This window comes from Sipha flava, unplaced genomic scaffold (assembly GCF_003268045.1).
Source record: "Sipha flava isolate LNK unplaced genomic scaffold, YSA_version1 80_pilon_pilon, whole genome shotgun sequence".
In the NCBI taxonomy this organism is placed as follows: domain Eukaryota; kingdom Metazoa; phylum Arthropoda; class Insecta; order Hemiptera; family Aphididae; genus Sipha; species Sipha flava.
This window is the reverse complement of record NW_020273622.1, coordinates 703,131-725,289: the sequence shown is the minus strand read 5'-3', so window position 1 is coordinate 725,289 and position 22,159 is coordinate 703,131. Positions and strand designations below refer to the sequence as shown.

At 31.4% G+C, this 22,159-nt stretch overlaps 1 protein-coding gene across 1 annotated transcript; it reads right to left on the bottom strand.

Annotated features, from left to right (window-relative positions):
• Window positions 1–10,194: 10,194 nt before the first annotated feature.
• LOC112693081 (plexin-A4) lies at window positions 10,195–21,917 on the bottom strand. Its single transcript, XM_025567980.1, has 2 exons — window positions 21,326–21,917; window positions 10,195–16,222 (listed from the first exon to the last, which is right to left on the bottom strand). The coding sequence occupies exon 2, from the start codon at window positions 16,188–16,190 to the stop codon at window positions 10,389–10,391; it is 5,802 nt and encodes a 1,933-aa protein (XP_025423765.1). The 5' UTR covers window positions 16,191–16,222; window positions 21,326–21,917; the 3' UTR covers window positions 10,195–10,388.
• Between the last annotated feature and the right edge of the window lie 242 nt (window positions 21,918–22,159).

The following is a 22,159-nucleotide window of genomic DNA, read 5'->3' as shown; positions in this document are numbered from 1 at the left end:
TGGAAATAATTCATTTGCTCCGAACTTATTTACGACGTTACGGGACTTGTATGGGACATTCGAGCCTTCTGTTTATAGATATACCTTCTGTTACACTTATACAATTATAATTTACTGTTATACTAAATGGTATATTTTTTTATGTACCTACTTTATATTATTTTATAGTAATGCCTAACCGTATACCTCAAGTACTCACATTCCATAGATATGATTCAACTTATTTATTTTAAATGTTTTTAAAAAACGACAAATTGAACACACCTAGTGGCTAGTGTTTACTGTAAAATGTATATACAGCAAATATATTTATATTATAAGCACCTATGATTGTATGAAAATATTAAGTCAGTAAAATTCCATATTGATTACTGGCTGCTATTATAATACTATGCCAGTCAATATTGACCAAATAAATATATCTACTAATGTTATGTGTTTTTGTCTCAGCCAGACGTTATGATAACTGTATGTACTTAACGGATAAATAAATAGTCGGTCTTATTATGTAATAAACGATAGTAACTATACAACCGCAGTGAAATAATATTATACTATCTCAGTCATAAGGTTTTACGGTTTAAACTTTTCAAGTTAAAATCGAATACGTATAATGTTATCATTAGATCGAACTTTATTTTTCCTTAACATTATTTCAATAGAACTTTTATTGCGATGAAAACCACGCCTTCTACGTGTTATGCTATCGTATGAATGTAATTATAAGCATTCGGTGTAGAACGAATGTAATAATATGAGTATCAATTCGATGTCGACCTTTCGGGCTCGTTTGAAAATAAAAATTAATATTAAACTACCGATACATCTATTGGCCAGCGGTTTTATTTTAATTAAATCGTTGACAAGTCACAGCCTTCTTGTATGTGTAATATAAAACGAAACAATGAGATTATAGAATTCTTTTTTTTTTTTTTCTTTTTTTTTGCTGTTGTACAGAGAATAATAATAATATATATTGTAATAATACAAACCGAATGCGAGATGTGTTGTCGACGACTAGAACACCGGTACACGTCTACCTGCGTGTATACATTTGTGTGAGAGTGTACGAGTGTTTAAAAAGTTAGACGATATTAATTTCAAAGACCTCCCGTAGTGTTATACGTTATATATTCGGGCCAGAAAGCAATAAAGAAATACCCGGTATCTTTTTCTCATTTATTTCATACTTTGTGTTGGGTTATATGTATTATAAAGGTATGTTACTGTGCAGTGTGCATGCAACTGACTGTGACCGCCACCACTGACGTTTGTACAGCGAGGTGCACATAATACATATACAATATTATATTTTTGAGTACGTATATAGTATATGTATTTATACCATACGTACCATACAGGTATACCGGTAAATGCACGTGTTATTTGTTATTTATCGTGTAAACAACTACGGTACAACACTACTGAAATAATAATAAAACAATAGAAACTCGTGTAGGTACACGTTATCGAAATGCTTCGACGTCGCGCGTGGCTTTCGTTTCATATTGTCATAGGCACTCTCATATAATAATAATAATATAAAATATATAGTATATTAGTGTATGTGTGTGTGCTCAGTTTATTAAAGCAAGTGTATTATTTTTTTGCCGTTTCGTCGTTATGTGTTGTACTACACACATCACCGCACGTTTAAAACGCATTCACCCCTTACGAAACAACGCAGCACTTCCTTATGGTCTAGGAAGCGAATATAATACAAGCGTGTCGTATGGACCGTATATTCGTCGACTGGTTGATGGTCGTCAGACCGCAAATGATGATAGACGAGCTGAAGGAAGAAAATAAATGACACTACAATACGCCTTATTGCAAGCATAACAACAAGATATATATAACACGCTTCCTGCAGTGTAAGTAGGTAAAAACAGGAAACATCTAATTAAATATCCGTTTAATGTAATAATAGTGCATACTTAAAAGCACGGGCAGTTTATTATACATGAACGGTACACGAAAATTAATTAAATTGATTTGTATTGCCATTAGCGCTAATTCACACACATTTATAGAGACGGTTATAATACAATAAACGATAGCATATTATGTTACAAATGCGTAATATAATATTATATACATATACATATAGGGAAACCTGATTGCAAAATGAGACGCTTAAAGTATAACTTTGAATAAAATATTAATTTTTGTTGATAAATTTTAAAAAAAATTGTTCAACTTATTAATTATAAAGCATAGAGTTTAAAAAAATTAATTAATAAGATAAAATGTTTTATAAAATGGATGAGATAACGATTAGAAGAAAAAAAAAGTTGTCAAATGTTCCATATTTAACACATATTAAGGTAAAATGGGATTATGATAGATACATTAAATATTTATCAAAACTTTAAATCACATTCAATGAATAAAAATGGAAGTATTATAGAACCTTGAGATTATTTACTAAAAAACGAAATCAAAATAAAAATCGCTTTATTTTCAAAAACTCGAGTTTTATTTATAAACTTTTACTCATTATCAAATTATGATCTTATCAAATATTAAACGGTCATTTGTTATCAGATACAATCTCATTGGTCATCTTTAAACGTTCCAAAAACGTTAAATTCATGTAGTGCCATCGAATGCAAAGAAAACCAAAGGTCCAATTTTACCTTAAGTCTTAATTTTGCCCTATGTTCCTACGCGTTTGTTATCAGTTCCTGGTCGCGTTCTTTTGTACGAACCATTACACACGTGGCGCGTTATCGTCCCCACTCCCTCGCTGTCCAAACGATCAACACTGAACTTTCCATATTCCCCGTACCGTACACCGCTGTGTCCGTATCTCTCTTGACCCTATCCACGCAAACAGCGGCCAACAATAATACGCGCGTACGTGCATATTTAATTCTGTTAAAAACATCGATCGGTGCGTACGGTTTGCCGGGCCATCGGACAGAGCAGAGGTACCGTCCCTTTTCTACGGCGTTTATTGTTTTTGAACATCGTTAAAACGTTTCGTCCGCGTTATTGAATTATACAAACACCCGTGAAGCCGACGACGAGTTGCGTGCGTGCGTGCGTGCGTGCGGCCGAGTGTGAGTGTGTGTGTGTGTGTGTGTGTGTGTGTGTGTGTGCGTGTCGGTAAAAAAGGAAAATAATCGAACCGTGCGCGCGCGCAGAAGGAGGAAGAGGACGCGTCGGCGGCCGTCCTTTTACAATTACGCGCGCGAGTGGCCAACGGGTAGTCCCCGGCCAACGGGTCGGCAGGTAGGCGAGCACACACAATTCGAATGGGTTCGGTGTGCGCGCGCGAAAACCATTGCCGGGAGGGGTCGAGAAAAATAGCCGAGAAAACAATGCCGGTCAGCGCACGCACGTGAAACGTGTACGCACGGCCGAAAACGCCGCCGCTCCCAAGGTCCGCGCGGCGATCACAGAAACGCGACCGCGTCAGGTACCTGCTGCCGCCGTCTTATCCCGTCCGTGGACGAAACGGTGGTCTTCTTTTATTCGTATTGTGTTCCGTTGTTATTCGACACCACCGGTACCGGTCCCGATCGGTTGGGTGTGAAGTATAACGTCGTACCTACGTAGATTGTTACCGACTTACCGTGCACTCGTCGGGGTGGCGCGGTGCACCGACGTGTCCGGGCGAACGGTGCACGTTACCGAATTCGAATAAACTTTTTTCAATTTATAATACATCGCGTCGTCGCGCCGCGGTGGGGCGGGGGGATTGGACGGGGTACGAAAACGTTTTATAATTGATCCAAAAACTTGCCGGACGACATCTGTTTTCGGTGTTTTTCTGCTCCGCGCGCGGAACTCACGTACCTGTTCACATCAAACTCGGTACCGATGACAGTCAGTCTCAGGGAAGAGCTTCGCGCATGATTTTTATCGCACGCGCGGTTGAAAACCTTTTTCTCGCAATCGTTTCATTAGAAACGTTGCGATTTCGACAAAAAAAAAAAAAAAAATAACGATACAAATGGTTCGACGGATTTTGCTACCTATGGCGTCATGTCGATTTCAAATCGACTGCAAATGATTACAATACGAAAATTAGTATAATTACAAAGAAAGTCGTTTCTCCGGATGGAATTACGCTTATAGCGGAGAGATCAAACACTATTATCAATACAGTGTACACACTCTAATGACTCATGTCGTTGTTCACGGATTAAAAGTTAAAATAACAATAATTATTTATCGTCGAATATTTATCTTTTTTGTACCTACATTAACGCTACACGGAAAGACAAAACAGTCGATGCTACTTGGAAATAATGTGATTAACAACATAATAATACATATTACATAATATCTAAGCAATGCGTAACCATGAGTTAAGTTAGATTAACTTTATAAAATATTTTAGCGTTTTATACAGTTGTTTGTGCTGTATTAATCATATTTGTAGTAATTTTAATAAAACTCCGCCAGTCATTACTAAATAATTAGGTAGTAAATATTATAAATAGTAATTTCTCATTACTAAATTTTCACTTAAAAACGATTTTATGTTTTAAAAATACTTTTATACTGTATAGAACTATCTGATCATTGAAACGGACACAAAAAATATGGTGTTCGCAAAGTAGGTATCTCCGTAAGTAAAATAGTTCGCTATTGAAAATACTTATTATAAATTCAAGTTTAAAATATGAAGTTGAATGGAATAAAAAAAATATGCATTGTAATGATGTTTCGTAATAAACCAAGACTTACCTACCGACGAGGTATTCGCATCACATTATCCATCGAAAATTCGATTTGATGTACAAAAAATGTTTCGACCGCTGCGGTAATTATTAATAATAACACGGTTGCGTGCATTTCGACCACGTAATATTTTACACGTATTTCGATTAAAATATACCATAATTTTGAACCGTGGTCAATAGTGACCTTATCACTGTCAAAACCCAACTGTGTTTAACCGACCATATGGTTTTAACCGGATAAATTATAATCAAAAAAATTATCTTTCGTTCAAAATTTCTCCGGACTGTAAAACTTTGGTAAGTATATTTTTTTTTTAAATAACACTCGCAGATGCGTAGACGGTATGAGAATGAATTATTTATCCTCTTAAGTTTCCAAACTTTCAAGTTACCGGAAATCCGTTAAACACCCGTTTAATCGAGGGCCTGGTTTTGAGTTCGCACGGTTCTCCCGTCTTCGGTCTCAGACGATTTACACCCACCGAAAACAAGTTGTAACAATAATCGAAAATCATGCGGGAGTACACCGCGATCTCGTTTTGCGGTATGTCGTGTAACAGTATTGTTATTTATTATGGTTGCCTTACCTTAGATAGTTAACAAAACACACGATCATAGTATAATGTTGAGCATGAAAACCGTCAAATAGAAACGCCAGTTTCACGTCCTACAGAGCGCTATTGAAAACAACCAATAGTTTAGTAATAAGAAGCTTACCGAATAATAATCAACATTATAGTCCGTACAAAAAGTTTTTAACCTTAACGCAATGAGTCATATGTCATTACTAATGACTAGGGCCCGGATTTTTATGCAAATGCATATTCTTCTACAATTCACCTAAAATAATTTTGATTATAAATGTCGACGTTTCGTAATTTATTGAGTCTAGGGTTAATTTTTTTTTTTGCATATTTTCGCGTATTTGAATGAAAATGCATATTTCTTGATAGTTGCATAAATTTTGCAAATTCTACAATTCGTATAATTTACGTCTGTAAAGATACCTACTGTCGATTGTAAATAACCCATTGATAAACAATTGTCAATCGTTATCGACGGCCGACGAATGACGACAAATATTGGATATTTCATAATAAAAAGTTAAAAAATGAACTTGCCGTCATTACAACACACTTTCAATGTTTAATAGATACAATGACAGAACTAGAGAAATCGAATGTTACTTTAAGAGATAGCTTATTGCTCATAAAAAATATTAAAATTAAATTCGAAGGATCGCTAGGGATAGATTTCGCTAGATCTAAACTTACAAATGTGTTGTCCAAAAATCGTGGATATTCTACATTGAAAAAAATCGATGGTATAATTCACGGCGAGGTAACTGAATGTAATGAAGACGAGGAACTGTCAGTTGAAAATTTATCGAGTTTTAAATATGGACCAATTGTATCTTTGAAATCAATCTTCTAAAAAGAAGTTTTTCCAAATACAAAAGTATGCTTCAAGATGATCGTAAGAGTTTTCAATTCGAAAACTTGAAATCCATATTTATTACTTCATTCTGGTACCTACTCGTCCAATAATAATAATTTAATTAATTTATAATACTTTTATACTTACACAATGTCATTAAAAATGTTATTTTGCATTTTTTTTTTAATAAACAATTGTTATACATAACATATTGTTAATTTTTAAAAAAAAAATCATTTTGCATATTTATGACAGGAATCTACACATTTTATAAATTTTTATTGCATAAAAATCCGGGCCCTACTAATGACGAACAAACAATATTTACAACTTGAAAGTGATTAATGCGAAGATTATAATTATTTATCTTCGATAAATATCTACGGTCTTAAACAAATCAGTAAGCACATGGTATAAGACCAAAACCAAAAGCGGATTATGCTACCGTCTTCAATCCGATGAAAGTCGAGCGATTAATAGACTTCAATACTTAAGTGGTACACAAATGTACAAGATTAGGAAAAAAATTGAATGAAGTCTTTTGTTTATCAAGCAATGGAGTGCGAAAAGTAATATTTTAGTGTAATGAATAAACTAATAAACGTTTGAATAGATTTATGGACAAGATTGATAAACAATTAAGGTATTGGAAATATTTCGTAAACGTTAACGGGCCAACATCTCGATGAATGGAATGCTGAAACAATAGAAAAACAAAATGTACACAGTAGTACAATATTATACTTACCTACCGTAAAACAACGACATGACAGTCGTTTTAATCATTTGCAATTACCAAAACCGTATAAAAGTAGAACGCGATGAATGGTAAATTTTATCGGTCATAACAGTATAAAAATACGCGAAACAGCGTTCTGTCGTCGACCGGTAAGATAGCAGCAGTTATGCACTAGTGGGCACAACATGATCGAACGCGTGCATTTAAAACGTACGCTTAAGAATTTATTCGTCGGACTACATACGATCTACAATACACAACACCGTCCGTGTGTGCCCATTGTTAGTATACGTATTGTTATGTCCTTAAGGAGGATACGTAAAGGTCGTCCCGCCGAGAGGTTTTCGTCCAGAAATTATTTTATCTCTTTATTACGATCGTCGAATACGAGGGAACACAACACGCCCACGACGAACAAACGAGCCGCACGTCTCTTCAAACTAATCTTCTGGCAGCACTCGGCCGAGAAAACCTCCTTCCGGCTACGGTCCACTGTGGCTACTCCAACTCATCGCACGTACGTCCACGGGAAGTTACGCGACGATGATGACGATGACGAGAAAAAAAAACTTGAGCGCGCATTTTTCGTTTGCGTGCATTTATAATATAATAATTGTTGTTAAACGCGACGAAAAAAAAAAAAAATAATAATAATAAAAACGATACGAAACAAACAAAACTGGTTGTCGGCCGCACACGCACGATCCTTTCGGAAAAACTAATTTACCCAAACACACAACGATGCGTGCGTGCGAGGCGACGTCGTCGGAGAGAACCGCTCAGAGCTCGGCTGCTGGTCTCTTATCCACGAGAAACCGTCGGTCGGCGGTGTGTGGCGCGCGTGATCAGTACCGCGTTTGTATAATTACAACGAAATAATTACATTATTACGGCTAATCAATACGAGACTCTTGGCCCAGGTCGGTTGTTACAATATTTCTTGGAGCGCACGTTCAAATCATAAAACATTATGACGTACGCGTAAAGGAACACGCCGAGGGACCGTCGTCGCGACCGTGACGGGACGACGACGGTTCTCTGACAATAAAATTCGAACACTGTTGATTTTTGTTTTAAAATGTTTTCATATTTTTTTTGTCGTTTATTTTTTTTTTCTCTCTCAAATTCTTACAACAAATTCACCATAAACAATAATTCATTTTTATCACTCATATTTTTTTAATTTTTTTTTTTTTATAATATTCAATATCGCACATACAAATGATTACAAATAATATTATTAACTATTGATAGTTGATACACATATATAAGGTAGTACATGATTATTATGTGTATATGTGTGTGTATTTATTACATTATTAAATCTTCACCGCAGCGGTTCCGTTTCCGTTTTATCCAATCACAATTGTATATTATTATAATTATTATTATAGTTATTTATATTTATATATGTATAAATATATATAAAAAAATTATTACGTGTGCAATTATTTAATAATTTATTTAGACACGATCACAAACAGTACACAAAAACACGCAGTACAAATAATATCATATATGTATGTATATATATATATATAATTGTTTTAATTATTAAATTTATACACATATATCAGAATTTATACATATACATAAATATATGTATGTACAAAATAATATATATATATATATAATTGTTTATTATTTACATAATATTATTATACTTGGACAGGACAAAAGAGTAATTATTTAACAATACGTTCTTACACTATAGGAACCTAAATTAAATTAAAAGGGCACAACAAATCAAATGCCATAAACATATTAAACATATACATATATAGATAGATAGGGCAGTTGCATAGCCATTAACATCGACGAAAAATGTATAGATAGGTAGAGAGAAAATTATTTTAATTACAAGTTAATAAGAAAGTCACCGTTGCTCGTAATTAAACGATTGGCAATGAACGATAATTGGTAATCCCACCAAAATCATTCACTAAATGACTTGTCTAATTTTTATTTAATTTTTTTTTCAAAAGTAATCGACCATGATGCATCTGTTCAAAAACACATAACAATATTATAGTGAAATCAATATAGTTTTTGGTTTGAACGGTAGAGAAAAAAAACGATTTTATCATTATTAATTCACCGAAGAATTGTTGAAATTTTTTTTTTTTTTATTATTGAAACTTATCAATCAAACATTCAAAATTAAAAATTAATAAAACTGTAATGAAAAATACAACTACCCCGTTTTGATTATTAAAATGTATTATCTAAAAAAGACAATTATTTCTACAGAAAAAAAATTCATATTTTATTTTATTTTTCACATATTGTATAGATTTAAAATAAATTACAGTCATTTTCTCGAAAGACGCCCATCAACAAACCATTTGACTTATGAAATACATTTTAATCAAGGGTTTATTTATCGGGAAATTAATTTCAGAATTCAATTTTAATAAGAAATTTTAGATAAAGCTGGCGATTTATAATGGTCACAAAATTAATTTCAAGAATACAATTTCATGCTTATAAAATTACACACATATATTTTACCGGATAAAAGATATACAGTAATAAATTAAAATTTGAAAATAAGAAAAACAAAGCATAAATAAAATTGAAGACTAGTAATATAATACAAAATATACAATAAAAATGAATAACAAAATCAACAAAAATATACATAACACGTACCATAAATACAGATTTCAAATGAGAAGAGGTACATACAATTTCAGTTTAATGTGCAAATAAAAATTTGTTACCACTATAGTAAAATTAATTATTATTGAAAAAATACATAGAAGTACATAATATTTATGTATTAGGTACTTACAATTATAATCTAAAATAATATTTTTTTTTTAATCAAATGAGGTAATACTAAATACAAAATTGGAATCATATCATTAGTAATATTTTGTGGAATGATATAAATATAAAAACAATATTTTGTAGCAGTGTATTATATTATTTTTATATATTTTTCGGTAATTAATTTGTTAATTAACTAGAGCGGTTCCAAAAGCAATGATCAAATGAAAAATAATAAATCATGAATACAAAAAAAAAAAAAATTAAAATTAACTCAGTCTTATAGAATAGGTTGAAATATATTTGAATTAAAAGTACATGTAAAGGGCAAAGAATGGTAGAAAATTTGGACGGATATTCGAAAAAAAAAAATTGCTTATATTTAAGATTGTTAAAAAGCAACCAAAATTGTAGGTTTAAACGTTTTATTTATGGTGTAAGTAGTATTGGTAACATTTTATTGGCAAGAACTAGGCAATAGATATGTTAATTTATTACTATAATTGTATGCGTATTTATGTTTATCTTATCTATATAAAACGTCTTATTTCTACCATTTATAAATTTGTTTAAAAACTTATTAATTATTACATATTTTTTATTTTTTGTTTGTTAAAAAAAACATCTTACAGTCTACATACCACAATGTATAAAATCGCTATAAAATAAGCGAAACCCATTGAATCACTCATACTCGATATTGAGCAATAATCCAATCCGTTTTTTGATTAATGGTCCTTAAATTATTTCTCTACCATCATAAAATTGTGTACTTGTTCCAATTTGTACGCTAGCCGTTGTTTCTGGGAAAACTCGTCTTCTTCCAGAGTGACCATTAACTGCTCGTTGTATTTGGCAGCATACATGTAGAGTTCATACAAAGCACAGTTCGTATTAAATTCTGTCATGTGTATCCTTGACTCTTCAGCAAGCATAGCGTTCATGTCTTGATCCGATATGGCTGGCATAATTTTGATATCTGAGTAGTAACGTTCCACCCAATCTTTATACACCGGAATGTCTTTAGCGTACAATAATTTTGAGCTTGGAGAATCTTTGCCAAGTCGATGATCAGACGTTGAACACGAATCCATAAACGTTTGAGCAACGACTGACAGGCATGAGTCGACAATATTGGACTTATGGATATCAAACACGAAGTTAGGATTTTTGATCAAGTTCACCCAAAAACGCAATGGAAGACTGTTGCTTTTCCACGTATGTACGACTTCGTGGTCAGTAATACCGTGTTGAATTGCTTGATCGTCAAGGAAATCAAACATGTATTTAATAGCCAAAGGTAGAGCACTTCCTCTGTGTGCAGTACTAAAAATAGTTTCGAATAAATCATCAACAAACTTTTGTAGAGTACCTTTGGTGGCTAACAAACGCGTAAGATATATTTCTGAAACCATTTTATTACCACGTTCCCCTTCTTTTTGTGCATCATTATCGTGATGTTTAACTAAATGCCAACACTTAAGACCACCATCCTGATCATTATTTAACGGTGATGTGGCCCTACTATATGGTGGGCTATCATAGTTAAATTTCGTTAAATTTAAGGTTTCATATTTATGTTTATCCATTCGATCTGAGAGTATTGATAAATTGTAGGTTGACATTTGCTTGACAGATACTAAATTCAGGTATGCGCCATCTGGTACCATATAATGATGCAGAGTGTTACGTTTCTTCCATTCGCCTTCCACTTTTGTTGTCGAGTCTTCATCATAAAGAATTAATCGACCAGAAGTGCCGGTTCTCCATTCTACATCAAGTTCACAGGTCCGAGGACGTTGACTACAAGGCATCGCCCTATAAATAGTATCCAGAGCTTTTTCTTTTACTTGTGAAATTGTATCACAATCTAAAACTTTAACTGGTATATTTTCAGTGTTTGGATCCAGTCCAGTGACAAAAGCAGTCTGTTGAGAAATAGAAACATACACGGTCATAGGAACAAAATCTATTGATTGTCTGATTAATTTCTCTTCACTCAGCGAATATCTTGCTTCCGAGGTGATTGCATCAACCGGCCCTTTATCCACTTGTTGTTTCATTGCTCTGAATAATAAATATAAAGGTTCTCCTGCACATTCTCTTAAAAATTTATACAATAGAAACGTAAACCATGATGACAACATTTTTTCCGCAACACTTTCTGTGCGTCTCAAAAGTAACTTTGGATGGCTGTTACCTTCCATACATTTTTCAATAAGTTCAGCAAGTAAAGTTTTTAGTATATCAGTACAGTATTCCATTTTACTCTGCAGTGACACCATAATCAAAGAAGCTACATTCACCCGATCTCTCATTGAAAAATATCGATTACTTTCCAAAGTTCTAATAAATAATAACAAAAAAGTTTTGTTTAATATTAATTGACCAAATAAACGAATGCCTTTTTCTTTTCGAATTAATTCTGGTTTTTCTCGCTGGAGGACTCCATGATCTTCCATATTCGGGAACAAAATTTTCATTGAATATGTACGATAATCCAAAAATGGAATACCACCAGAAGTAAGATCCCCAGCAATATCTGTAATTTCTGTTTGGAGTTCAGCAAATGCTTCTTTACATTCAGCTGCTACTCTTAATTCCAATATATCCATCTGTTCTTGCATATTTTTTAAGACACGACTACTTTCAGTTGATTTACGGCGATACGCAATTAAAAATGCAACAAAAATAATAAAAATTATAGCCATGCCAATAATACCACCAAAAAGAGCCGGTTTTGTTAGTGGACTATTAACTCCAGATGGAGCGTAACTGAGTTTACCAATATTAAACTTTAGATTTGAACCAACTGTTACAATTACTTCTGGAAGTTCTTGAGAGTTGGATAATCGATAATCTGGATCTTGCATAGCTTGTGGTTGTATGGGTGGAGGTCTACAAGTAAGTTGATGCCGAGACAAAGAAGTCACGTTACAGTAACTTGTCCCAATTTGCACTGTAACGTCAGTTTCTTGGCAAGCTCGATCCAAGTGATGACCATTTATAGTTAAATAATCGCTTTTATAAAATTTAATGTCTTCGTCGAATTTTGTATATAACGGATCTGGGAAAAGCATGAATTTAGGAAATCCTACCTTCATTGATATATTTTGAACATCTGTCACATTATCCATTTCAAATCCATAGTCTAATTCAATAGGTTTGTCAGGATCTGGTTGATTTCGTTGAAGTGGAGTAACTTTTGGAGACTCGCAAATCAAATTAGAATTACTTAACACAAAACAATTACCGAAATAGATATTATTCATGTAATAGACATACAAACGAGGAGCTTGGACAAACGCAAAATTTTTACCATTAACAGAAACTTTTATACCACCAGATACAATGCCTTTAGGCACTTTAACTTGACCTGGAGCACCAGATTCAACTGACTCAACACTTGGATCATCAGTGTACTCGTATGTTTGTCGGTCAAAATTCCTTTCAGATTTATCAAAGAACATTTTAAATTTTCCAACTTTTTGAGTATCAGAAGCACTGGTGATACAAGTAGTTTCAGTTAAGGTACTATTGATAACAATGCATGGTAAAGTATCTTCGAAAAATACTTGAATATTACTTCCGGCATTCATGAATTTTCCAACAATTTTCAGAGTAGTCCCGCCAGATTTAGGACCAAAAACAGGATATAAACTAGTAATGATGGGATCAACAAAATGATAATTTGTTTTTGATTCACCTCTATACCCTTCAACTTGAACTACGATAGGGCCTTCTCTTATATCTTCACTTCCAGGTCCATCAACTCTGCACACTATTTTTCTCGTTGTTTCATAAAGATGTGCATATGGAGCACACCGAAGTCCAGCAACAGTAACACCACTATATATATCATTGAAACTTTTTCCTAAATTTTTTCCAATAATTGTAATATTAGTATGACCTTCCCATGGTCCAGCAAGTGGCCAAAATGATGTAATTTGCAGATTAGGGCAAGTTTTGTTTCGATTAAGCCATATACCAACTGCCCTGTCACACTGATCTATAACTTCACAACTATTACTTGTTTGACACCACCCACATCTATATTTTTCAGGCAATGCTAAACACATACCACAATCATCTGCCATATCACTACATCTATATATTACAACATGAATGTCATGGGGATTATCTAATGGTTTTGATCCACCCCAAATCACAGCAAAAGTTGCAGTTATATTTGAGAAATGCGAGTTATAACTGAATTCCATTGTTTCACAATATATAGTGTCAGCTACTAATGCCGCATTTACACTTGAAACACGACCTTCGATATTAAATTGGCATACAAAACGTGTTTGAGCAATAAATTGACCAATTATGTGAACTTTAACTCTAATTGATTTTTTAATACCAGAAGGTACTAAAATTTCTGTACTTCCTGTATCAGATCCATTGATTGTTGGACAAAATGATGGACCACTTCTGAAACTTGGACCAACTCGATTTACACCAGTTACTAAAATGTCATTTCTACAATTTTCTGCGGTATCGTGCGTACATCTATGAGCTTCTGCGCACCAATCGCATGGGAAAGAAGAATTGACACATTGTGTACATGATGTATAAGTACTACAATCAAAGAATGTGAAATTAGTGGCTACAAAGTTAGGTCCTTTTGCCGTTTTAACAGATAACTTAGTAGTAAAATGATGTTGGTTAGAAGGTATGAATGGTAGTAAATCTGTTCGTGGTGTTGTACAATTTACACCAAAAGATTTTCTTGTAGCATTAGTGATTAATACTTTATCAAATACTGAAAATGCACAGTGGAATGGTCCTTCCAGTAATGGCAAATTATCAATGACTAGTTCTAATGTTCGTGCAGTAGTTTTTTGGAGTTGATTTGGAGTAACAGAAGCTATTGTAGTACATTTCCCACTTTTATAAGGTATCCAATACAATGGGTCATTTGCTGCATCTTCACAATTTGAGCGTAAACTACACTTATTCTCTAATGAACACCACCCACAGTAAGGGTCTTTGGCAGCTAAGCAATCTAAACATGAAGAGTACATATGACATTCTTGAACTTTTATCATAGAAACTCTATTTTTAGTCATTGCATATAAATGCATTTGTTGAGGATCAACAATTAAATCTGGATTGACTGGAGAATTCTCTTGAATAACAATATCTCCATATTCAATAGCTTTTACAGAACTCTCAACTACTATTTTCTTAACATGACCATTATTGGTTCCAACAAACACAACAGTAAAGTCACCTGTTGATGTTGCAGTCACAGCAGTTAGACGAGTATTGAATGTTAATACTGGAATAGCAGTCATAGGTGAATCTCCTCCTAAGGGGGTGTTAACATCCATACCACAAAAGTCTTCGGTTATTGTTTGAAGTTTAGTTCCAACACATATATGGCTTGGAGAAATGAAGTCCAAACCTCGATTTCCTTTACCACTAAAGCATGCGTTGATATTTTGTAAAAATTTTCTTCTTATAGCTTTTAATGAATAAACACACAGTGCACTTTGGTCATTAGGTTTATTTTTCAATTCGCTTTCACTCTGGTTACTACCTGAAAATACAGCAAATAAAACATCATCTTGCGGTGTAATACCTAGATCTGTAGCCAAGTCTGAGCCAATTTTTCCAACATAACCAGCTTGCACTAAATTATATGACTGTTCTTTACTAGTGCATTCTAGTGGAATTTCTGTGTAGGAATAATAACTTTTATCTTCGTGACATAATCTAACCATTTTAGATATGTATGGGGATGGCGACGTTGCACTACGCATTTGTGTAGTTAAAAAGTAACTGAAAGTTTCAGAACTAAAACCATAAATGTAATTTATGAGATAACGCTCACGGTTTAAAGTATTAACAAATACTCGTGTACCAGAAATCACTCCAAGGTAAGCAATATTTAACATATTTTGACTATCTAAGCTTCTAGAGGCAATAGCTGGAACATCAGAACGGTAAGGAGAATTGCCAGTAAATGTGACTCCAATATACATGACTTGAGTCATGGGTGGATTTGGAGGTCCTGGTGCTATAAAAGCAACAGTCGATGCTTCCAAATTATTGGCAACCACGGCTTCTTTAACTAATTGTACTGTATCAGATATGTTATTTAAATTTTGAACTGTGCACATGCCTTGTGAAACTGATCCACAAGTGATTATCCTAGATGTAGAATAATCAATGACAAGTACTTTATTTACATTGTCAGTTAAGCTTTTAATGGTTGAGTTAGGACATACATTGGCCCCACATTCGAATGAATCTTCAATGGGGCCCGTAACCACTTGATTGGTTACATTGAGATCAGGTGTAAGTTGATAAAGATGATTTACAGCACCCACGAATAGGCGCCCAGTATTCTTGTCAACAACAAGGTTATTGAACATAGGTGTTGATTCATCATCTTCGAATATTTTTATTATATTGGAATTACCATAACTTACATTTAGGCATGCCAAATAGAAAAGTATTACCCACAGTTGATGGTGGGGAATCTGCATTGTATTCTGCCGTCTGGGTTTTCCAGTACATGGGAATATGGAAGACATATGTTGATAGATGGCCGTATAGAAATCTATTCCTAAAACAAAAATATTTTCATTTTGATTAAAATTATTTGTTATTACTTTACTAAGTATTTATTATAATATCATTATTTGTATAGCTAGAACTGAACTTTAACCAGCTATTCCTTTTAAGTCGTTTAAATATATTCAAACGCATTATGTCTATAAAATATTAATTTATTATTTTAAAAATATATTTTTAACAGAATTAAAATGTAAAAAGTGAATTGAACATTATAAAATCTCTGAAAAAAATCTGTTATTATTTTCTATCTACAATTTTTACCAAATTAAAAAGAAAAAACTCACACATCTAATATTAATGGTTAAAATGTTGATCAAAACCAAAATAATCAATATAAAAATAAATAAACAAATAGTTTAACTTTAATTAATTATTAACTTTGTATATACCTGTATTTACCTGATGATGAATTTTTAATTCAAAATTACTTGTACTTTACAAATATAATAATACTCTAGGTTAACCATTAGTTTATTTTTATTTTATTTCTAATTATTTTACTAAGCAAAATAACATAACATTTGTTAAATACTTATATAATAATGCATTGTTTATTAAATGTATAGCTTATTTAATCAGATAATTTAAAAATATATGTACACATAAAATAATATCAGGGTCATAGTTACTATCATAAAGTAGCTTGTCAAGAAACAGATATGACAATATGTGTGAATGTATTATTAAGACATAGTACAATGTACCTTCATTGTTTTGATATCAGTTTAAAAATATACTTCCCAACTCTAATTTCTCTAATTTCTCTAATTATCATAATAATATCAAGGGTGATGAGTAATAAATAAATATAAATTATTCAAATTATTATTAATAAATAGTAGGTAAAATTGTAAAATAAATAAATTTATAGTATATATATTATTATGGTTTACTTTTTAACTACTATTATTTTGAATAAAATGATTCTACCAATATTTAATATTTTTTTTTAAATAAAGATTTTAAAAACCTTAAAATTAAGGTAGGTATAATATACTTATATAATAAAATTTAAAAATTAATAGCTTTCTATATATTTTTTATAAAATATGTATAACTAGTTTTTTAAAATTTTTAAAAAGAGTAAGTAAGTAACTGATATCACAGCTATGAAATAAAAAAGTAATTAAGACATTTATGAAGATATTTATACAAAAAAAATAATAGAATATCAGATTAATGATTCACTCTATGTAGTTCTATGAATTATATTTACAACAATATATGATAAAAAATAAAAATTTAAAATTGAAAATAACCTAGCCCAAATCAAGTATTAAATTATAGTTCAATTATATTTGCAATTAAGTTAAATTTAAAAAAATGTAATTGTTGCCTATAATTCTATCATAAGTAAAAATATCATATTAGCTTAACATTTTTATCAATTTTTTTTATGTTAAAACAAATCAATGCATATTTTAGTTTTAAGTTTTTTTTTTTTTTTATGACTGCTTATGCATAAAAATGATATGATAAACTTAAATCTATATAATAACTTAGTAATAATTTGTATTGAATTCTTAAATATTTTTAATAATTTAAAGTTTGATAAGAAATTATAAAAATATTTTATTACAGCACATTGCTTAAAATGCAAAAGTATATTTCTTACAATTTTTTGACAGGTATATGAAAAATAAAATAATAAAATTTCATACTACCTAATTTTTCTTATAAAAAAAAAATTATTTCAAAAATATTAGTCTAGAACAGAGGCAGTCAAACTTTTTTCGGCCACAATCTACTGAGAATATACTTCACCTTTGAAGATCGACTTTCTTGGAAAATTTTTTTTATTATTAAATAATTATAATTATTAAGAAACATACTTGCTGAAAGTGTATATAAACATACATAAAGTATTATAAACTAATTACTAAAAATAATATAATATACAGATAAAACTTATCAAATATTTGTTCATAATCACCACGATTAATTTTCATGAACGTGGCCTAAAAATAAATTCTAACATGATCAACTCTGAAATCGTCAGCGATCGATCGATAGATCCTTTTTTTTTTTTTATAATATTTAGTAGTAAAAATTAGCTTCATATAATCAATTAATTCTTAATTTTACAATTTGTTTTTAATCTAAAAGATTTTAACAACATTTTGATTTACTTTTGCAACATAAGCAACCACGTAAATAACAACATTTTAAACACCTATATTTAATAAAATAAGTTGAATGAATTATTTTAGATAATTTATTTAATCAATAAAATCCAAACTCTAGTCAAGTAGGTAAGTATACAACCTTGATTATGATTTATGAATACATGTATAAATAAGGTTTATTAAATGTAAAATTAATAATTAGTAATTTAATATGTGTTAATACTTAAAAACTTAAAATACTCAAAAAAAAGTTTAGTTTATCTTACTAAAAAATGTATTTAAGACATGTAACACTCCAATATTATTTAATAGTAACATTTTATTATTACCTCAATTATAATTATATATACTTACTTGTAATAAAAAAAGAAATGTGATAACAATATATATATATATATGATAACTACATATAAACTTTCATAAATAATAAAAAACAAAAATCAATTTTTTTTCTATTTTTGACATATTATATTGAGTATTATAAACGAGGGGTAAATCACTGTAATCATCATGGTTCAAAATTTAGATTTTTTTTTTTTTTAGATAAGCATGATAATCTTGTGATAATTACGATAATCTTTGATAATCATAATTCATTTTTTATATTATCAAATTATTTAAAGGAATTATAGTTGATAATAAAACTTGAAGAGTAAGTAACGATCAAGTTGATCGGATCAACTTAGAAGGTTTTTAAATACTATAACTAAAAAATCCTAGAAAAACGAAACATTAAAATAAGAAATTAATACAATGCAAGAAAAATTGATAACATTAAAAAAAAGAATGAAAAAAATAACTGGGCATTACGAAATAGGTACTATACTTTATAATAAATTTTATATTTATTAGTTAATAAAAAGTTGATTGATTTGTTACAGAATTTAATAGTAATATAAAATAATGATTGGATTTTAATATGTTTGAATAGTTTGAATTATCTATCTAGCATAATCTTTGTTAAAATCAAAACTATTCAGTTGTCAAAGTAAATATATTTAATAATGTTAGTACCTACCTATTGTTAAGAATAAAAATATAAATGATAAGTAAAGAGATAAGGTTTTTTTTTTTTTAATAAAATATAGTACTACTATGTAGTATTAATATTAAGTAAATGTTTCAAATTAATTTACTATAATATATCCTCAAATAGATTCATACACCATAAAGGAAACCTTGAAGGAAACTATTGCGTATATTGTGAATCTATAGTCTAAGTTGGATTTCACGTAGTTTTGACCCCCTTACCTACGCAATGTAATAGTCGTATAATAATAGTTAAGGTTTTGGATAATCATGTATAATTGATGTTAATTTTTGGTTAACTTCTCAGTATTTTATAATCATGCTAATAATTTGATAAATCACATGATTATCATTCAATAAACTTGATAATCATTCTATAATTTTGATAATCAATAATCTAGTGTATATAATTTTTTATAGTGGTTTATCCCTTGATTATATATAAGTATAATATATGTATGTGATTTTTATTCAGAATGCTTACAGAATTACAGAGCTATTATTAAATTTTTAGATTAACATTTGATGTGGCAGTATTTTAGAGCCGGCTGTTAACAGAAGTGTTACTGTACACCAAAATATATTTTTATATAAAAGATAATACGTATTTAATATAATATTACATATTAAATCAACTCAAAGAATAAAATACTGAATTATTATAAGTAACTATGTATTTTTTCTTAGTTAAGTAAAATAACCCTTATAAATTATGACAAATTCCAAGATAAATAATTAATCGGTTTTCAGAATTTATGTTACTCTTATTCTTTATGCATAACAGTTAAATTTAATAAAGTTTTAATTATAATATACCAAAGTAATGTGTTTTCACTTTCATAATTAAGTAGATAACATATTTTAAGGTTTATTATAATATAATTGGATTATAACAATGAACAAAACATTAAACTAACATTATATTTATTTATGTTAAGCATAATAAGTTATCTAACCAAAAAAAATAGTAAGTACCTAAAGTAGTATATTTAAACTATTTTAAAATCTTGGTTTAATTAATTAAAAGAATTTCAAACACATTCTAAATCATTTTAAAACGCTATAAAATAATTAGGTAGAGAAATGAATAAGGAAATTGAAACTTATACCTTATTAACCATAGAAACTTGCTGCAGTACTATTTATAAAATATGTTAAGTAGGTATATGAAAATTCAAACATAATACATACCTATCACAACAACATAAGTATTAGTACTAAAGAGGAAATTTAATTGTAAATTCATAGAGAATTCCGAATTGTAGTTTACTCGACTACCTAGTTAAATTTAATCAATACTAACCAAGTTTAAAAATGGTATTTAGACAACTCATAACCTATTAACTATCGAACACATTACATATTACACAATATAACTAAACAATTCAAACAAAAAAAATTAATAAATATATAATATAGGCTTTGGAATGAATTAAATAGAATGAAATGATGCACGAGATTAGACGAAAAAAGATAACATACAATATATATATATATATGTATATGAATAAGATCTATCAATGAACATTGCTAATTAACCGGATACATGGCTAATACAATAATTCTACTAGTTGGTAAAATGTTTTTAATCGCACTACTGTACACAATATTTTTACCAGTGCATTTTTTTAAACAGTTAACTAGGCGACACAAATGTCGCCCAGCGATTATATTCTGTAGGTAATATTTTGAAAGATTGGTCAAAATAATGCGAAGCGGACGTGAAATATCATCAATGATTCATCATATAAATCTTACTATCATTATACTGTGGTATTATACGTTGACTGCTTCGAGTTTTAACATTTTTTTGTCGCCCAGTGAAAATCCCTTAAAAAATGCACTGATTTTTAGTTCTCCCGTCGTGCTACCCACGAGTCGGGGACCCGGTCCAGGGCGAGATAGGGCGACGTGGACGGACCACGGGTGATACGTACCTTGTGTTTAGAGAACGGCGGCATGGCGTGCGGCGTCCGTATCAAGGCATGGTGGTCGGCGACGTAAAAAACACGATATGGATCGCACACGCGAAAATGCTGTGCCAGCTAGGCAGGCTGCGGACTTGTACTCCACTACGCGGTCGGCGAAAAACAACGGCAACGGTAAATTATTGTTATCGGTAACGCCGCTGCGTTCGGCAGCATCGCTCGTCGTGTTCACGTGTACTCGAACCGATCTACGATCGATCACGACGGCGACGACCCGTTCCCGTTATATTTCCTCGGCCGTCACGAGCGGTGGTGGCGCGGAGCTCGGAACACAGAACGACATCATCGTCTCACTTTCCCCGTCGGTAAACCATATTGTTTCGCACGACGGCGGTCGTGGTTGCGACGGACGGACGAGAAATAAAAACAATTAAAAAAAAAAAAAAAAAACAACACGAGCGGCGCACACGGACGGACGGACGGACGCCGGGGCGAAACGCCGAAGAACAAAAACGGATGTAACAATAACACACACACACACACACACACGGTTCGATTCGGAAAAAAAAATACAAACAAACAGATAAATGAAATAAAATTACGCGGAAAACGATTTATAAAAATGAAAAAAAATGAATAAAAAAAAAAAAAAAATAATAATATATAAACTATGTTTTGCTGTGACCGCGTTCGCGCGGCGAGTGTGCGACAACAACAATATTATTGAATAGACTGAAGGAGTCGAATTACCGGAGGCGGATAACGCACAGACACTGTACACAAACGCGCGCGCGCGCACACACTGACGTACACGAGCGCGCACACACACGCACGCACGCACCG

Coding starts and splice junctions, on each gene's coding strand:
- LOC112693081 (XM_025567980.1), bottom strand. CDS start 16,190: ATGTCTTCCATATTCCCATGTACTGGAAAACCCAGACGGCAGAATACA.